This window comes from Sorex araneus, chromosome X (genome assembly GCF_027595985.1).
Source record: "Sorex araneus isolate mSorAra2 chromosome X, mSorAra2.pri, whole genome shotgun sequence".
NCBI classification, from domain to species: Eukaryota; Metazoa; Chordata; class Mammalia; order Eulipotyphla; family Soricidae; genus Sorex; species Sorex araneus.
In genome coordinates, this window is record NC_073313.1 from 200,050,463 (window position 1) to 200,071,002 (window position 20,540).

The 20,540-nt window shown below is 39.1% G+C and overlaps 1 protein-coding gene across 1 annotated transcript in view; it reads right to left on the reverse strand.

Annotated features, from left to right (window-relative positions):
* The window catches only part of TTC21B (tetratricopeptide repeat domain 21B), an 82,413-nt gene extending 63,837 nt beyond the window's left edge, over positions 1-18,576 (reverse strand). The window contains exons 1-8 of the mRNA XM_055123008.1: positions 18,445-18,576; positions 14,420-14,549; positions 13,786-13,896; positions 11,825-11,991; positions 10,175-10,297; positions 8,914-9,071; positions 6,583-6,667; positions 3,050-3,148 (exon numbers count right to left, since the gene is read on the reverse strand). Of these exons, the coding sequence (XP_054978983.1) occupies positions 3,050-3,148; positions 6,583-6,667; positions 8,914-9,071; positions 10,175-10,297; positions 11,825-11,991; positions 13,786-13,896; positions 14,420-14,549; positions 18,445-18,465 (894 nt within the window). The 5' untranslated portion in view covers positions 18,466-18,576. The remainder of the gene's footprint in view (positions 1-3,049; positions 3,149-6,582; positions 6,668-8,913; positions 9,072-10,174; positions 10,298-11,824; positions 11,992-13,785; positions 13,897-14,419; positions 14,550-18,444) is intronic.
* Positions 18,577-20,540: the final 1,964 nt, after the last annotated feature.

Consider the following 20,540-nt stretch of genomic DNA (forward strand, 5'->3'; position numbering starts at 1 on the left):
ATGGCAGGGTATTCCCTTTTGTTCTCTCTCTCTGATTAGGTATTGTGGTTTGCAATAAAGGTGTTGAGCAGCCATTGTGTTCAGTCTCTAGTCTACATTCGGCATGCATCACCCTTCCCCCGCATGACCTCCGACCACATTTTACTTGGTGTTCCCTTCTCTGAGTTGCCCAGAATGAGAGACCAGCCTCCAAGCCATGGTGACAACCTCCTGGTACTTATTACTACTATTCTTGGGTGTTAGTCTTATAGTCTATTATTCTATATTCCACAGATGAGTGCAATCTTTCTATGTCTGTCTCTCTCTTTCTGACTCATTTCACTTAGCATAATACTTTCCATGCTGATCCACTTATATGCAAACTTCATGACCTCATTCTTTCTAACAGCTGCATAGTATTCCATTGTATAGATGTACCAGAGTTTCTTCAACCAGTCATCTGTTCTAGGGCACTTGGGTTTTTTCCAGATTCTGGCTACTGTAAAGTGCTGCGATGAACATATAAGTGCAGATGTCATTTCGACTATACTTTTTGGCTTTTCTGGGATATATTCCCAGCAGTGGTACTGCTGGGTCAAATGGGAGCTCAACCTCTACTTTTTTGAGAATCGTCCATATTGTTTTCCAAAAGGGCTGAACTAGCCGACATTCCCACCAGCAGTGTAGAAGGGTCCCTTTCTCCCCACATCCTCTCCAACAGCGGTTGCTTTTGTTCTTTTGGATGTGTGCTAGCCTCTGTGGTGTGAGGTGGTATCTCATGGTTGTTTTGATCTGCATCTCTCTGATGATTAGTGATGTAGAGCACTTTTTCATGTGCCTTTTGCCATTCGTATCTCTTCCTTGGTAAAGTTTCTGTTCATTTCTTCGCCCCATTTTTTGATGGGGTTGGATGTTTTCTTCTTGTAGAGTTCAACCAGTGCTTTATATACCATTGATATCAACCCCTTATCTGATGGGTATTGTGTAAATATCCTTTCCCATTCTGTAGATAGTCTTTGTATTCTGGTCACTGTATCTTTTGCTGTGCAGAAGTTTTTTAGTTTAATGTAGTCCCATTTGTTGATCTCTGTTTTTACTAGATTGCTTAGTTCCGTGTCATCTTTGAAGATACCTTTATCTTCAATATCGTAGAGGGTTTTGCCTACCTTGTCTTCAATGTACCTTATAGTTTGTGGTCTGATGTTGAGGTCTTTAATCCATTTTGATCTGACTTTTCACAAGCTTATTTTAAGAACTCCTTCTTATAAGTTCTTTCATCATTGTTTTACAGATTTTTCAAGAAATACATTATTTTGCTTTATAAATACATATGTGCTTTATATTACATATATGTAAATTATTGAATCACAAACTGAGATGTGAACATTTTCCCCTAAAGGTAAGTACGGGGCTGAGGAGATAGTACAAAGTGGTAGAGGGCATGCTCAAAGTCAGCATCACATGGCCTACCAAACACTGCTGGGTCTGAGCAAACAATTATTTAGGCCTGCAGGGAGTGGCCCCCACACCCCAAGCACTGCTGAGGAGTCCCATACCCCAAAGTTTTAAACTAAATTTTAAAAACTGTCTTGCTGTTATGCTACCAGTAAAAATATTTTAAAAGGTTATGCCTGAGAACACTGTTAAAAAAAAGTTTCAAAACTATTTCAAGAAATGGTAATGCTTAAAATAAGTGTATACTTTTGCAGGCAATTTTAAAATACAAGGCTAAAGTCTTTGAATTTCTCCAAACAGATTAAGATAATATATTTGGCAATAAAAAAAAAAAAAAAAGGTAAAGTCTCTCCTTAACTCAAATGGTTGTAATAGAAGAATTTTGACCATTTATTTGTTGTTTTTTTAGGGTGGCCACATCTGGTAGTGTTCAGGACTTACTCCTAGTTTTGTGCTTAGAGATCACTCCTGATGGGACCATACTTGGTCCTGGGGATTGAATCAGGGTTACCTGTGTGCAATGCAAGTGCCCTACCCATTGTACTATCTCTCCAGCTAATAGTAGGAATTTCCACAACCCAGCCCCATAAATGTCACACAAGCAGATAATCTTTGCTCTTCATTTAGTAAATTACATTTATTTTTGTTATTAAATTATACTTATTTTTTCTTTCAATATTATACTTACCAATTATTTTATTTACTTATGTATATATTTTGTTCTTACTATGTTCTTCTAGTTTAACAAAATAACTCTGTAACCCTCTTATTAGAGGTATTAACTGAGATTTTGCTGTATTTTTGTATTTCATATCTCATTACCTTCTTTTCACTGGATGCTTGTAATAAAAATATTTCTTCACCAGTATAAAAAAGATAAAGTGCCAACATTCTGTTACCAAAAGTTAACATTTTTTGAAACAATTTTTTTTAAATACAAAGAACAATCCTACGTATAAATCTTATATACTGCTTAAAACTCACTATTTCATATTTCTTCTCTTCCCTGGTTGCCAATTTCCTTAAAACCTCAAGTATTGGTGAAGGGATGGTTATTGGAAATTGTATGACTAAAACCCAGTCAGAAACAGCTTTTTAACTGTGCATCTCTAGGTGATTAAAAAAAAAACAACAGAGTGGGGAGTGGTAGCTCCAGTTAACTGTGTATCCCAAGGTGATTCAAGAAAGAAGTCGGGGGAGAAAGTTCGAGTACTATCCAAGATGGCTACATAAAGTATACATGCTGAGTGAAGTTAGAGGCCAGGGAGAAAATGATCTTTCTTATTAGTGGGATATAAAGAAACACAATAAGGGAATAATAAATGGCCCAAAGCAACAGAATCTGTAAACTGGTCTGCAGAACTAAGTTTACCGTGATGGGGAGATGGGAGAAAACAGATCTGATAAGGGGACCCAGAGACAATGGTGGAAGGAAATGAACACTCCAGCAGGGGTACAGTGTTGGAATGTTCTTTATCGCTGACACTACTATAAATCACATATGTATACTTTATTTCTTAACTTTACACAAATATTCTTTGATATCTCAACCTTTATCACTTTTATCTTCCTAGCTACAGACAGAACAATCCTGGTACATAGCAGGCACTCTTACCGTCCTGCTGAAAGCCATTGTGATCTTGTAAAAAAGTTCACCATTCTGAGGTTCCATGGCATCCAGTGCATTTTCTAAATTTCCCAATTTGGTGGCAGCCTAAGACAAAAAAAAGTGACATATACAATAGTCAAGTATTGCAAAATACTTAAAAAAAAAAACCTTTGCTTCAACAGATTCTCCCTTGTCTAGTAAATTCTTACATATTGCAAGACATATGAAAAATTCTTTTCTCCAAAGCTCAGTAATTATAAACAACTGAGTTTTAGAATTCAATAGGTATTGTTGAATGAAAACTTCTGGGTGAATAAGATAGTCATAACATGTAATAAACTACCCTCCACTTCAAGTTCATTACTATTGATACACATGATAGATGAGTAAAATATATTTACAAATATTGATAATGTATAAATCAGTTTTGGGTTACCTATATTGTGTGGTTTGTCCTTAAAATATTCTCTGTAATAAAAATCATCAAGATAGGACACACACACCCCTTTTCGCCGCTGCTGCCATTCCAGCATGACCAAGGAGCCCAAAAGAGCTACTTTGGACACCAGCAGCCCACTGAAATACTTCCAGAATGTGAACTGAGCATTTCCGCCAGGCTGCTACAGCAGGGGCCCAGTATTTCTCTTTTTTTTTTAATCTCTCTGTCTCTCAACCCCTCCCTCCTGGGCACAGCACAGCTTTCACCGCTTTTCTTTGAGCACAAAATGGAGACACCGATCCAAATGCGGAGCCGCTTGCGGGAGACCTCAGGGGGCAGGGAAGTACCAGTCTCTGCCCACTGCCCATACTTAAGGACAGTGGACCCACTTGCACTCCCCTTTCGCCGCTGCTGCCGCTCCAGCATGACCGAGGAGCCCAAAAGAGCTACTTTGGACACCAGCAGCCCACTGAAATACTTCCAGAATGTGAACTGAGCCTTTCCGCCAGGCTGCTACAGTGGGGGCCCGGTATTTCTCTAGGTTTTTCCATCTTATGAGCACCATAAAAGGGTAAAAGTTTGTAGTGATATAATTTCTGGCAGAATTTTCCCTGGACTTTATACAGAAACCCAAAACCGCGACCTAAAATCATCTAATCATCAGCAATATGAAATGGTTCCTTTGTAACAGGTTGGACTTTGGGGGGATAATCCTAACAAGAATAGTAAGTCTTTTGTTGAAATATTGAAGGCAATCATAGTGGTAGCCATCTCTCTAGACTGAACTAAGCTATAACCCCATGCCAGCTGAGGAGAAGAAATATTTCTTTCTCGGAAAGAAATGCGGTGTGGTGTTAGCCATATTATGATGTCCATTAAGCAGGCACGAACCTGGTGGTGTGGGAACGGGATATAAGGAAAAAAAAATTATGTACATGGAACAGCGGGATGCTGGTGGAGTCTCGAGCCGGGGCCGATACCAGCGCACTACTATTGGTTCCAGAAACTGCTTGCAGACATGCTGCTAGACTATCAACTAAGCTATAGCCCCACGCTGGCTGATGACGGGAAATAATCATCTTTCTAGGTTTTTTTTCCCTTTGTTAGGCAGCGTGGCATCAATCATACTATGAAGATTACTAAGCAGGCATGAACTCGGTGGCATGGGAAGGAGGGGGGGGAAAATGAAGAAAAGTTATGTAACAAACAGTGGGACTTAATATCTCTACATTCTCAGCAATGGAAAACTATCAAATGCTTCCTTGGCAGTAGGACTGCCTTTTTTTTGGGGGGGGGGGAACTCCAGCAATAATAGTGAGTTATGAGTTGAAACATGGAATGTAATCAAGATAAAGAGTAAACAAAATGAAACTTATCACTTACAAGGGGGGGCTGGGTGGATGGGAGAGGGTGGGAGGTGGGAGGTATACTGGGGTGGTTGGTGATGGAATATGGGCACTGGTGAAGGGAAGGGTGTTTGAGTATTGTATAACTGACATAACCCTGAGAACTATGTAACTTTCCACATGGTGATTCAATTAAAAAAAAAAAAAAAGATAGGACACACACAGAAATCTTGGACCCGAGCAACTTGCGGCAGAGATGGCCTGGGACTTTGCAACAGGCCTTCTCCGCTGGGCTGCTCCAGATGGGGGGCAGGTGCAGTCCCACCATCTGTCCTCTAAGAGCTCCAGTGGTCGCCATTTTCTAGAAGCCAGCAAGAAGCACCACATGGCCACGATCCAGAGACACACACAAGAATCTCATACATGAGCAACCTGTGGCAGTAATTTCTTCAGGCCCTAATTATTAAAATCTTAGAATTCCAAAAGCACGTGGCTGCTTTCGTGGCCATGTGACATTATATTATATCCATAACAAGCAATACAAAACACATTGTCTAGCAATTGTATTTTTGGCAAATATAAGGGAAGATAGGACTGGTCTCGAAATATCGAAGGTAACTAAAGTAGAGAAAGAATACCTTGCAAATTATCTGCCACACAAGCAGGGGGAGGTATGGAAAGTGAAGGGAGGGGAATAATGGGGTTTTTGGTGGTGGAAAATGTGCACTGGTGAAAGGATGGGTGTTGGATGACGATATGATTGAAGTTCAAACATGAAATTTTTGTTAATGTATCTCACAGTGAATTAATAAAAAAATAAAAATTTTAAAAAAGTCATCAAGATACTTAGCATAACTAATTTCAATGCCAAGAAATTTTACTGAAGAGTTGTTTTCAACTCTTCTAATTATTAAAAAAATCTACTAAGATTTTAGATCCTAGTAGAAAATAAGATTTTCTAATAATTACTAAAGTACTTTTCAGTGGTTATCACATTGCTCAATTTAACCCAATTGAAATCTAACATGATATTATTTACTTTGTATTTAAATTATTTTACAATTAAAATCTATTATAGTATTATTTACTTTATATTGAATTTTAGCATTGCATTATTCATTATATAGTCTATGTGCTCACTACTGAAAGAAACATACATGTTTTTATAAGGTTCCATGCAATTTCATCCTAAGTCTATTCAACTCATGCAAATTCACTAAAAATGTACATTAATCATGTAAGTACATGGTAATACTAAGTACAAAAACATATAGCTTATAATTCAAGAAATTTTCAAAAATGGTTTTTGTTTTGGGTTCACATTTTTCATGCTCAGGGCTTACTCCTGGCTCTGTGCTCAAGGATCACTCCTCAGAGGCTTGGGAGGACCACCTGGGGTGCCAAGGGCTCAAACTCAGGTTGACCGCATGCAAGGTAAATGCCCTACCCGCTGTAGTATCACACAAGGCCCTTTGAGGAAGTTTTAACTTTAAGCTATTTTTCCTTCAATTGTTGATTTTTAAGCAGCTCACATCATTAATGTGTATTTTTAAGAATCAACTAAAAATTCTGTTAACATACTTAAAAAAGATGACTTTAAGGCTCTTGTGTATGTGCTTATGCCTATAAAACTAAATGCACATTTTATGTGGGATGTCATTTACCACCAAAAAAAAGAGATTAGATTGCCTTGAATATCGTTAATACTTATTTGAAGTAGTAAGTAATATAGTACAACATATAGTATAACATACCTTCTCTATATTCCCCTCTCTACACAGGTGGTAAAGAGTCAGCATTCTTAGGGCTTCCACATTTTGATTATCTTGAAGCATTAACCTGCCAAAAAACACATCAGTGTTTAAAGAAAAGTTACATATTTTCTTTTATTTGATGGTTTGAAAGATTGTCTGGTTGATCTGATTATTGTGTAATATTAATTAGTGAAATATTTTTGAGATCTACCTAAGTACTATTCTAAAAAAAAATTTCTGAATTGTAACTATTTAATGCTTTAAAAAATAATGTACAGATCATATCAGTTTCATTAATTCCTGCAGCAATCCTGATAAAGTATTAATCACCAATGACCCTGAATAAAGTATTAAATCACCACATCCAATAATTTACTGATAGACTAATTCACCTTGACCAGGCAGATTTATTATAAAAATTCCAGGAATATTAAGATCAGGTGAATATTTTTAAAACCTATTAATGCAATCATATTAAAATACAGGCATATGTAGTACAAATTATAAAAATTTTTATAACAATATTTTAATACTAGGAACAAAATCTGACCTTATTAAGAAATAACATAAGAGCTATAAAAATTAAAAAAAGGAAAAAGGCAAATATCAGATGATTTTATTCACATGGACAATATAAAGAAACAAAGCAAATGAACAGACAAAACCAAACCAAAACAAACCCTTGAGTTTTAAGAAAGGAGTAGAAGAAAAGGGTGGAAGGGAGCAAGTGGACTTTTGTAGAGGTTAATTAGTTTTGATTGTGTATGTGAGACATACACTTGAAGAGATATGAATCTGTACTAAAACACAGTGCTGTAGATCAATATTACTTCAATAGAAAGATCTATTGGGTTAAGACATTAAATATTCAGATCTATTTGTTATAGGGACTTAGCCTATTCTAACAAATACAATACCTTTTGATTCACTAATCCTTAATTTGGGAAACAATGTTTTACTGTTTATTTACTACCTCAACTAAATATCAACCATGTTCAAGGCAATCTAATCTCTTTTTGTGGTGATAAATGATAGATGAAGGCCACAGTTTGCATGTATGTATGCATGATAACTTTACAATGTTTAAAATACGTGTGTGTAATTTGGGGATTCTTATAAAATTTAAAAAATGAACTTGTATACATTTTTTATAGTTTTTCCCCTTGAACTTAGTATTTCCTGGATATCCATCCATACCTAGTCACACAGAAATACCTAATTATTTTTAATAATAATAGCATTCTACAAAGTGAACATACAAATAGTTTGCTTGATCTCTACCCATTGTTAGACAAACAGTTAGGTTGTTTCTTTCTTTCTTTTTTTTTTAATTAGTGAATCACCGTGAGGGTGCAGTTACAGATTTATACATTTTTGTGCTCATGTTTCCCCCATACAAAGTTAGAGAACCCATCCTTTTACCAGTGCCCATTCTCTACCACCAGTAAACCCAGCATCCCTCCCACCCTCCCCAGTCCCATCTCCCCCCACCCCACACTGCCATTATGGCAGGGTATTCCCTTTTGTTCTCTCTCTCTGATTAGGTGTTGTGGTTTGCAATAAAGATGTTGAGCGGCCATTGTGTTCAGTCTCTAGTCTACATTCGGCATGCATCACCCTTCCCCCGCATGACCTCCGACCACATTTTACTTGGTGTTCCCTTCTCTGAGTTGCCAGAATGAGAGACCAGCCTCCAAGCCATGGAGTCAACCTCCTGGTACTTATTACTACTATTCTTGGGTGTTAGACTCCTAGTCTATTATTCTATATTCCACAGATGAGTGCAATCTTTCTATGTCTGTCTCTCTCTTTCTGACTCATTTCACTTAGCATGATACTTTCCATGCTGATCCACTTATATGCAAACTTCATGACCTTATTTTTTCTAACAGCTGCATAGTATTCCATTGTATAGATGTACCAAAGTTTCTTCAACCAGTCATCTGTTCTAGGGCACTCAGGTTTTTTCCAGATTCTGGCTATTGTAAACAGTGCTGCGATGAACATATAAGTGCAGATGTCATTTCGACTATACTTTTTTGCTCCTCTGGGATATATTCCCAGCAGTGGTATTGCTGGGTCAAATGGGAGCGCTCAACCTCTAGTTTTTTGAGAATCGTCCATATTGTTTTCCAAAGGGCTGACCAGTTAGGTTGTTTCTAGTGTTTCTTGGTTCCAGTTATTCTGTATGTTGCAATGAGCACACACACACACATACACACACACATATATTTATATAATGCACAAAGAGGAGTAATTTGGAAGATGGTCTCCCAAATTAGAGGTTACAAAGATATGTATGTCTTCTTTTTTGTTAAATTTTTATTTTACCTTTGTGCTGTTTCAACTGTCTGGTCCCAGTCCTGCAAGGCCAGTTGTAATTTCATTTTCTTTACATAAGCAGGAAGAAAACTTGGAAAGTTCATTATTATTTTGTTCACAGTCTCCAGAGCACCTGAATAAATCTGAGACATCTCAAGGCATTGTGCCTGATGGGAGGGGGAAAAATCTGACATGAAAACTTCAGTTATAAATATTAAAGCTGTCCTAGAGTAAGAAGAATCACTGTCACTGTCATCCTGTTGCTCATCAATTTGCTCGAGCAGGCACCAGTAACACCTCATTGTGAGACTTATTGTTACTGTTTTTGGCATATCGAATACACTTCAGGTAGCTTGCCAGGCTCTCCGAGGGGTGGAAGAATCGAACACGGGTCGGCCGAGTGCAACGCAAACGCCCTACCACTGTGCTATCGCTCCAGCCCAGAGTAAGGAGAATACCAATGTTTAATGTACTCCATATTTTCAATTGCTTCATCGTGTAAATCAGATCAGGTTATTTATCTTTTCATTGATAGTATATCTAACTCTAAGTAAAAATAGTCAAAGGCCTTACAGACTGAGCCCCACCTTTCCTCATAACCCCATTCCCACCTTCTTTCCCTCCAGTCTTCTCCTTAACTCTTTCATTCATTTAATCTCCTGGCATGTCTTGAACATATCTTAAGATACTGAACTTATATGCTGCATCTGTAATACTGTCTCCTAAGGGTCCAAAGTGCTTTATTGTCATCTCCTGGTAAATATTCACTCAAATGTTAACTTCTTGAACCACATTATTGAGAACTTCAACTTCAGATCCCCAGCTTTACTTCTTTCTCAGCCTCCTATTTCCATTGCTCTTGCCACCCTAACCATACCCTTTACTGCCTTGTCTATCTCCACCAGTAGGATATAAGCTCTACAAAAGCATCTTTTATTTTGCTCTAGATATTCTCAAAATATTTAAGCTTGTTAAATATTCCACTGTGATGCCTCATGATGCATACCAGACATCTACTGAATGTTTTGTAGGTAAATAATATACGCATCATCACTATCAACAATTAAAATTCAGCCAAATTCAGAATTTTGCAGGAACTAAATTTCTCCTAGTCTACTGCTCATTATCCTATAGAAATGCAAGTCCCTTCTACTGAAGAGAGTTCATTTAAAAATAAAACATATAAATTATTATTTGAGATACTCAAATTTCTTGGGGTTCATATAAACAAAATGCAAACATCATTCATTTAACCTCAATTCCAACTCACCTTACCCAGAAGTGCAAAGATATCATTTCCATCTTGCAATCCATCTTCAAAGTATCTCAGTGCTTTTTTAGCATAAGGTTCTTTTCCTCTTGTAATATAAAGCCACGCTCTTAAAACCTGTCCCTGTAAAATGAATTATTCTAATCATACTTACTTTTTTTGTATAAGTGAAATAAATATAATTGAGAGAGATGACTAAGGTTATTTAAAAATAAATTTAATAAGCGTGCTTAATCAAAATTATAAATAAAACCTTGTGGAGTCAGACGTGCTATCCTTGCGCCACGAGGTCAGCTGACAATAAAACCTTGTGAGTAAAAATGTTGTGAAAACTTGTTATTCTACAACATGGGAATTAAATTATCAATTTTAAGCTTTAAGATTATTTTTATGGTCAATACTAAGAAGCTTGTTAAATATTCCACTGTGCTAAATAATCTTCCAAAACACTTAAGTAATTTTTCCAGATCAGAATATCTAGAACTTTTTTTTTTTAATGTAGGAGTACTGCTATTTACTCAGCCATTGATTAAGCTGATTGAATTGGGCATGAACTCCACTAGAACTCTGCTTAATAATAACTGTTAATTATGTGACTCAACACAAAAGAACTACCTTTTTGCAAAGTGATTAAATGAACGGGAAAAAAATAGTACTTTGCCACATATCATTAAAAGTTAAAACTAGTAAGAAACTCTTTTTTCATTTCCATAACTAGTCTACAGAAATTCAAATGACCAAGTCTCAATATTGAACTTGATATATCTAAAAGATATAATGCTCTCCCCTAGAATCCACAAGACTGCTCTCACCAGCTTATATAAACCTTTGCTCAACTGTTACCTTTTCTGGCCACATGATTTAAAAAAAAAAAGTTCCTTCTCCTCAGGTCAATTCCTCACTTTTTTTTTGGGGGGGTGGGGGTAGTGGAGAGGACATATGGTGATACTCAGGGATTACTCCTGGCTCTTCTCTCAGAAATCACTCCTAACAGTATTTGGGAGACCATAGGGGGAGCCAGGGATGGAACCCAGGTGGACTGCATGCAAAACAAGCACCCTGCCTGCTGTAGTATCTCTCCAGTGCCAGATGAATTTCTCCTATAAAAAGCACTGTCAAATTAATCTTCTGAATTTTCATATAATCACATGACAGAACTATCCAGACTTTCAGAGGATACAAATATTTGTACTTAGCAGACAATATCCATATTTGCTCAAACCCACACCTCTAAGTTTTTCCCACTGTCTTCTTCTATGTACCCCTACATTACCATCAACTATTCAGTTCTCACTGTATCTAGAACTAACATGTCTCCTTAACTTCCTTATTACCATCTATAATCTCCCACCTTGAGAGAACTGACTTTTTTTTCCCCCACAATTTTTGCCCTTTGAGACCGTATTAATCTTTCAAGTCATAGCTCAAAAGCTACTATCCTCAAAGAAATTCTTCCATATTCTCCCAAGACTTATAAAAAAGGTCTTTCCTTAAGTACTTAATTTTACAAATACTAAAATAAAGCTGTTATTTGTAAAGTGAGAACTTCACTAATAGTGAATAATAACAAAGAAAAGCCAATACCACTGAACACACAATACTTTTGCTTTAATGTTACTGCTACCACTTTAAAATAAGAAAAACAACTACCTCTTTACTGCCATTTGACATTTTGATCATTCTGTCAATATATTCTTTTGCTTTATCATGACGACCAATGTGCCATAAAAATAAGCCTGCATAGTATAAAACTTTTGGTCCTGCTCCTTTACGTTGTTCCTTTACTTTGGCATCTGATTCCAGAATAGCTTCTCTATCTGGGAGAGAAAAGAGAGAGACATTAAATGAAATAGTACAGATTACTTCAAATTATGACTTTGTTTGTTTTATCTTACCATTTTATTTATAAGTAATGTTAGATTTCAATTTTTGTCTGCTTCACATTTTCTTTTCCATAACTAGGTTATAAGATTGATGTCACAGACAACGTCTTATAATTCTTTTCTATCTAGTGGACTACATGTAGCATAACCAGTAGAGTAAGTAAGCATCTAGTTGATGGCTATTTGAGAAACATATTGGCATTTTATTCATTATTTTATTGATTTATGCAAGTACATGTAGGACTACAGTGATAGGACAGCAGGTAGGGCATTTGCCTTGCACGCGGCTGACCCTGGTTCAATTCCTCTGTCCTTCTCGGGGAGCCCGGCAAGCTACCGAGAGTATCCAGCCCACAAGACAGAGCCTGGCAAGCTACCCATGGTGTATTCAATATGCCAAAAACAGTAACAACAAGTCTCACAACGGAGACGTTACGGGTGGCCGCTTGAGCAAATCGATGAACAAGGGAATGACAGTGCTACAGTGCTACATGCAGGGTAAAGCAGGTATACTGTGATGAAGGAAAGACTGTTTACAACTAGTTTAAAAAATGTTTACCATTTGACTGCTGTTTATTTAAAAAAAAAACATATGTATTTAAGATGCTATTATTATCAAAATCTATTATCACATACTATTACTGGATGCATATGGAAATATCTCTTCTTTATTATACAATTCTGATACACTGCCACTGTCATTAAATTACACTACAGGGGCTTAAGAGACAGCACAGATAAGATGCATGCAGCTGAACCCAGTTCACTGTATCACCATATATGTTCTCCATAGCACCACCAGAACTGATCCCTGAGCACAGATCTAGGAGTAAGTGCTGAGCACTGCCAGGAGTAGCTCAAAAAAATACACAAAAACAAAAAACCCAACCCACAAAACCTCTTCATTGACAGTTCACTTAGTTTTAATTAGAATTTATGTAAAGTTCTTGCTATAATCCAGTTCCTAATCCAGTTCCAAATCTACTAACAGATAAAAATCTACCAAATATATTTCAGGGTTAGGACCATATTAACCTTAAAAGCATGTAAAGGGGGCAGAAGTGATAGTACAGCAGGTAGGGCATCTGCCTAGCACGTGGCCAACCTGAGTTTGATCCCTGCATCTCATATGGTCCTCTGAGTATTGCCAGGAGTAATTCCTGAGTACAGAACCAGAAGTAACCCCTGGGCGTTGCTGGTTGTGACCTAAAAAGACTTCAAAAAACCAAGCAAGGGTTTTCATAAAATTTAATATATAATAGAAGAGAAAAACTGCATAGAATCATCTATAACACAGCAAGTTATAGATGGACCACTCTACATTTGAGTGCTACAAACCAATTTTTGAATATACCTGCTTGGGTGTTGTCCTCAAACAATTCTTGTTTGTTTCTGTGCCACATCTGGAGATGCTCAGGAGTTACTCCTGGCTCTGTGCTCAGGGATCACTCCTGGCGGTGCTTGGGGTATGGGTAGCCAGGAATTGAACCTGAAAGGCAATGTCCTACCTGCTATATTATCACTCCAGTTTGCAAACAATTCTTACATATTAGTGAAACTTCTGCTGTTGTTTATGAAATATGATAGAGAATTTTTGTGATTGATGAATTTAAAACCTTGTCATCTATAGGCTGAATATAATGCAGACCGGATGCTTTGGTAATTAAGAAAAATAAAAATAAAATGAGTAGGAATAATGTTCCTAAGCATTGTATTTAAATGCCATACCTGGATTAGGGCTCATTTTATGCGCGTATATCAATGCAATTTGAGAACAAAGGGATACATCTTCTTTATTTTTAATAGCCTCAAATTCTCGAAGAGCTTCTTGAGTTTTACCTGTAATCAAAATTGCAATGTAAAAAGTTATTATTAAAAGCAACAATTTAGGGGCTGGAGTGACAGCACAGCGGGTAGGGCATTTGCCTTGCACGCGGCCGACCCAGGTTCGAATCCCAGCATCCCATATGGTACCCTGAGCACTGCCAGGGGTAATTCCTGAGTGCATGAGCAAGGAGTGACCCCTGTGCGTTGCTGGGTGTGACCCAAAAGGCAAAAAATAAAGGAAAATAAAATAAAACAATTTTTAAAATAAATAAATAAATAAAAATAAAAGCAACAATTTAAAACTTATGGGGGCCGGAACAATAGTACAGGGGGTAGGGTGTTTGCCTTGCACACGGCTGACCCATGTTCAATTCCTGGTATCCCATATGGTCCCCCAGGCACTGCCAGGAGTAATTTCTGAGTACAGAGCCAGGAGTAACCCCTGAGCATCACTGGGTGTGACCAAGCGAACAAAGAAACAAACAAACAAAAAACCGAGAAAACTTATGGAGCACATGTAATAGTGGACACATACCTTCCATCAATGTGCCATAGGCATAATAAAACCTGAAGATGGGCTCATTGGCATACTTCTTCATTCCTTCACTGGCAACAACCAAAACGTGATGGAAATACCTTTCTTGACAATAGTAATTAATCAATGCCTGAAAAAAGTATCAATTGTCAAAAAGAGATGCTAGTGTTCTTAATCACAGTTAAAAATCTAAAATACTGACTAAGCCTTTAAATAATGTGGTTTTACCCCTCTACTAGTTCCCTAAAACAGCATCAAAGTCTAGCGCTTAGCACTGAGGAACAAAGAACATGAACAAAAAATTGCAGAAATAATTCAACAATTCCTGGAAGTTTCAATCATTTTTCCTAAATCGCTACTCTTAATAGACTTCTTTCTCTTCTTTTCTTTCCATTGCCTATACCTTTTCAAAGAAATAGAACACTGGACAACAGGCAAGAAACAGGAAGAGAAAAAAAGACAAGATTCCCAGGGGCATATTATGAATTTATTTTTAAAACTAGCTTGCTTTCTTGCCACAAGAGTGTGGGGGCAGGGTGAAGGACAGTAGGGATAAAGAAGGGACCAACATCACATTAATAAAGTTGGAAATGGTCATTTTTGACAGGAACTGAGTGTTGAAAGTTGGTAAAGGGACAACCTGATAACCTTTCATTACTGTACTACAAACAAAAAGGCCCTAAAGAAGAGAGAGGAGGAGGAGGAGGGGAGAGAGAGAGAGAGAGAGAGAGAGAGAGAGAGAGAGAGAGAGAGAGAGAGAGAGAGAGAGAGAGAGAGAGAGAGAGAGAGAGAGACAGGCTGGGACTGAAACAAACAGGATAACCCCTCCTTATCTGTACTGCAAACCATAATTCCCAAAAGAAAAGGGTGGGGAGGGAGGGAAGAAGGGAGGGAAGCTGGGATCATTGGTGGTGTGAAATGTACACTTGTGCAGGGATGGGTGTTGGAACATTGTATGATTGAAACCTGAACCATGAAGAGCTTTGTAACTGTGTATCTCTTGGTGACTCAATAAAAAATGCAAAAAAAAATACCGTTAGTCAATTACATATCATTTGTAAGGGTGGTAAAATTCAGGCAACGGCAGGTAGGAGGTAAGAAAGCTCTTCTATCCCCTGATGAGGAAGACATAAAATAATCATGCATCAGTTAATACCTCTTGTCTAATCTCAGGATTCATCTTCCTCTGTATGCCTGCCACCCAGGCCAGAAACCTTCCTGTTCCAGTCCCCTTAATCCAACCCCCAGCAGCTTCTTCCCACTCTCCATAGTTCTCGCCACTGCCTTGGCTCCAGTGATTCAGTCCAACATTTACTGACCACCCACCTGGGCCAGCCCTCAAGAAGTTCCAGTTTTTCAAATGAGGCTGGAATGTATTAAAATACAATGTAGCTGATGCTAGAAGTGAGTTTCTAAGTTGCTTTCAGAACAGAAAGAGATTGAATATGGGGACTGAGGGGTAAAATTTAAAGATTCTTGGGAGGACTTCACAACTCTCTTGATTCCCAAACTCCGCTCTCCCCTACACCCCCCCCCCCCACACACACACACAGTCTTCCTACTTCCCTTTCACGATTCTTGAGGAAGATAAGGATTCTTGAGGAAGATTAGGTCGAGGGAGAACAGAGAAAATAAATCAGCACAGATACCAAAAGAAATGTGGACCGGGATGACAGGCACTGGAACAGGAAAAATCCGACCTTGAAAGCGGCCCTGAAATGAAACTTCACAAGAAGAAACAACTAGGCAGAGATAGCAAAACAGGGTGCCTGCATCTTGTGTCCGGCCTTGAGCCTCATTCGACCCATCTAGTCACCTACGCCTAAAACGCAGAAACTGTCACTTACGCCTTAATCAAGTCATTCTAACTCCAAAGGGATTGAAAGGGATTGGACCGCGGATAAAGCAGAAAGAGAAAGTGATAGGCCAGAAGCTCTAAACTCTAATGTGATTGGACGCCAAGAGGCGGCCTGTAAGCCAAGACCCTCTATAAAACTGTGTGTATTTGGTGATCGAGTGAGCTGTGATCCACTGCTCCGGAGGGGTTTCTCTGCCCACTCGTCCTCCTTCACCCCGTAGGCAGGATCCAGCCAGGACAGGTGTACAAGTCGGGCACCTTAGGGATAACTGTTCCCCAACAAAAGAAAGATGGAACATCATGCTCCATTCTAGAGAAGGGGCTGGCAAAGGATGGTCCTTGGGCTTTATCTGGCCCGCTACACTTCTGTATGGACAGCAATACAAAAATAAGTTTGCACACTTTCCAATGGTTTGGTGGGGAAAAAGGAATTTTTGATGTGAAAATTTTATAGGAAATTAAAATTTCAGTATCCAAAGATTAAAATGCAACAAGTTTAATCACCGTTTGTCTAATTGTCTCTGGTTGCTTTCACACTCCAGTGGCAGATTAGACATGGCAGAAACTCTTGCCCACAATACCTAAAATACGCATTACCTAGTCCTTTATGAAGAAAGCTTGCCATCTCTGGACTTAGAACAGCACTTCTCAACGTTTTCCCCAACTGTGGCTCCCTGTTAAAGCTTGTTTCCTCCCTGGGTGGGGCTCCTTGTATTTGCTTCCCATGTGCCCCTCTACTACCCACCCGCCCCTACCCCCTACACCCTGCCATTGACTCATTACTCAATTTTGGAATATACTGGAGGCCTATAGGAGGCTATACAAGCCCCGGTTGTAAAATGCTGATCTAGAGTCTCAAGACAGAGATTACAAGATGACAAAGTTGGAGAGGAAGGCAGAGTTAAGTAGAATCTCCTATATTCTTATTTTTTTTTAATTATTGTAAATTAACATGTTTTCAGTAATGATGTTTTTGGTCTTGATGTACAGGCACTGCACCTCTCACCACCAGAGTGCCCAATATCCTCCACCAATGTCCTATTGTTACTTGTCACCCAACACCAAGGGTTTGTCACAGTTACTGTTTGTCAAGACGAGTCTCATATTAAGGACTTGAACTTAATCCTCTAGAGTTTATTGGGATAAAGGTATAGAGGATAAATTTAAAGGCATGGAAATATGTAAGAGAATCGGGAAGGCTTCATGGAAAGATCACTGAAAAATTCAGGCCAAAAAAATAGATAAATAAAAAAGCATGACAACCCAGCATTCCTATCACTGTTCAATAGCCCTTTATCGATTTCTCAGCATCCAACTGCTGACTCAAAGGAGAATCCCTGGATGGAATGGGGTTTTTTCTTAGTTTTATTACTGCTGGGCTTGCTTCAGGCCTTGAAACAGTGGAAGACACAGGAAACATTGGATTATTTGCTGAATTTAGATGTTTTCTGAATTCGTCTGTAAAATCTGTGGGAGCAACTCTGAGTTTTGCGCAAACTTACACCAGCTCCTGGGACTTAGAGAGAGTCCATCGGGATTTGCTGAACCAGCGAATCAGGGACCAAATGAACTGAATGCACGCCTACCACGAAACTTCACATATCCAAGTCTCCTCTTTGTTTTCACATCATGTCTGACATGACATGCTATTGTATATTTGCTGAATGAAAGAATCGGTGAGAACAGTAATAAACTAAACAGACACCATTGTCCAATCTTATTATCCAATTTTTAGTCTTTCTTTTCTCCTTTCACTAACGTCCTGCAGGGCAGCGGACACTAGTTTGCTTTCGGTCCTTATGCGCATCCAATGGGCTGCAAGAAGGCACCAGAGAGCCATCAAGCTTTGGGAGCAAACTGGATGCAGGGAGTCAAGTAAACACCACCAAGAGTGGGACAAACACACTGGAGGCAGCTCTGTAGCAGAGCTCAAGAACAGGATGCCCCGGGACCTCAAGACTGCAAAGCAGGGCCCAGCGCGACAGAGCAGGGGCAGGAGAAACAGGCCCACACCGCCACTGCCGTGCAGGGGTGCCGCGTGGGCCACCCCACCCCAGTCCGGGACAGCAGGAGCGCGTGGGCCTCGCCGAGTCCACTCGCGCGCTCTCCACGCCCCCTGCCGCGGGCCACCACCGAGGAACCCCACGCCTAAGCTCCGCCCTCTCACCTTCAGCCCTTGCAAATCCATGTCTTCTCCGAGACTAAGTCGATGCACGCCAGGCTGGTGCCACCCCACCGGCACCCCGCGGAGAAGCCCCAGGAGCCCGGCCAGGCGGCCGAGGACCCCAAACACCGCGGGCGCTCCGGAGGCCCCGGGGAGAGGCGGGGCGGGGCCACGGCGCCATTGGCCGGGGAAAGGGGCGGGGCCTAAGCGCTGGATTAGCGGGAGGCGGGGCGGCAGGGGACGGACCGCTGTGATTGGGGAGGGGTCGGCGGGTGGGTTGGCCCCGGGACGGCAGACCCGGAAGGCGGCTGAACGACCCCAGATCAAGGATTTAAGGCATTGAAGGAGCGGGAGAAGGAAGTGGGAAAAGGGTCCGGACCGTTCCTCGTCTCTGACTCACAGGACGTCACCATTTTCTCTTGGTTTGTCCTCAGCGGCAGATTCCCGCAATGCGGCTATTGGAAGGCCTGATCCGTGAAGGAAAAAAAAAAAAAGCTCTCCGTGCTCGCGCATGTTGTTTACATTTTTGCCACAAGGTGGCGCAGAAAATTCACAAGTTCTTTACAAGGTGATGCATTCTCGCGTCCGTCTCTCGGGGGCATTGCAGCAAGCCAGTGTTTATTGTCGAATACACATCATTTGTCCTATTTTACCAGTTCATGTCGTGAGAGGAACAAATGAGGGAAACATTTTTTTCACTTTTTAAAAACGATGTACATTTTAAACTGACAATAGAATGTATGTAAATGCAAACTTAGGTTTTTGTCCCACCTGGCAACTCTATTAATAGGTTACTGCAATTCAGAGAATTAAACGGAAGTAGTTGCTAATATTCAATGTCACTGTTTAAGTGACATCGAGATTTTTCTTTTTTTTTAAGGATTCGATGACTGAACTTCGCCCATGTCAGTAGGTTAGGTAATTGTTTAAAACATTAGGCTCGGTTTCTATTTAAGGCTAGGCTTGTTCTCCTTTAAAAAATATTTGACCCCAAAAAGGCAATATTATTTTTGTGAGGATTGTTTTCATTTTTATTTCTATCATTCATAGTCAAACTAAACTTTGCCCAGCTACCGATAATTTTTTTAAAGTATGTGGATTTATTTACATGTCAAGGTGTATGGTATCAAAGGTATGATACCCCAGGGTAGATACCACATAATAACATATAAGTTTGATTGTCCATGTTTGGTTTCAAGTGAGATGTTCATCTGGAAGGAATAAAAGACCATGGTAAAGAAACGGTTGATCACCTATCCTCTGAAGTCTTAAAAGTCTATAGCTCTCAGATCATTGGGAGGCTGCACTAATTTAGCCTATTATTATAGAATTTTGTTCTAAAGTTAACTTAGCAAGAAGCTTCACGCCTGACACTTCAGGAGTGTTTGTTGGATTAACATTACTTTGAATTTGCTTTGACACTCTTGATAACTTGTTCCCTGCATAAATTCTCGGGTAGGAAGTTTCTTTTGGATTTCAGGCCAAGAAAAGTCTCATATTTTCTGAAAAACTTAGGCATTTCTATTTTTGTAGCCTTACTTTTGCCTACTAACTTTTGAGCCTAGCATTTAAAAAAAAAAAAAACAAACTTTAAGTCTTTTTCTTTCCATGTCTTGTCTCCCAATTCTTCCTTAACAGAGCTTTTACTCTAAGCAAATGGGGCTAACATTTATTCTAAGAACGTTGGACTATACATTGGTCTGAACACGTTCCTCATCTGAGAAATACACTCTTCAAATTTCATCTTACGTCTCATTCTCTAAGAAACTTATAGGGATCATCATAATTGGATGATGTTAGTGATGTTATTGTGAGTGTAGTGATCTAAAGTGGAGTTTCTGGTATACTATAAATCTCTGTCACGTGAAGAAGTGATTTCCCAGGCCTCATGGTCTTTATTTACTAAAATATATACTTAAAAGACAAATGAAAAGTTCCAAACATGTAATAGAAAATCTATAACTAATCATTTCTATCAAAAAGCAAGTGCTCTATCACATTTCACATACTTGAATATATTTTGTGCTATAGTTATGATGTGTTTGTTCACTCTTCTTTACTAAATGGAAACATCGGGGCCACATAATATAGTACGTGAT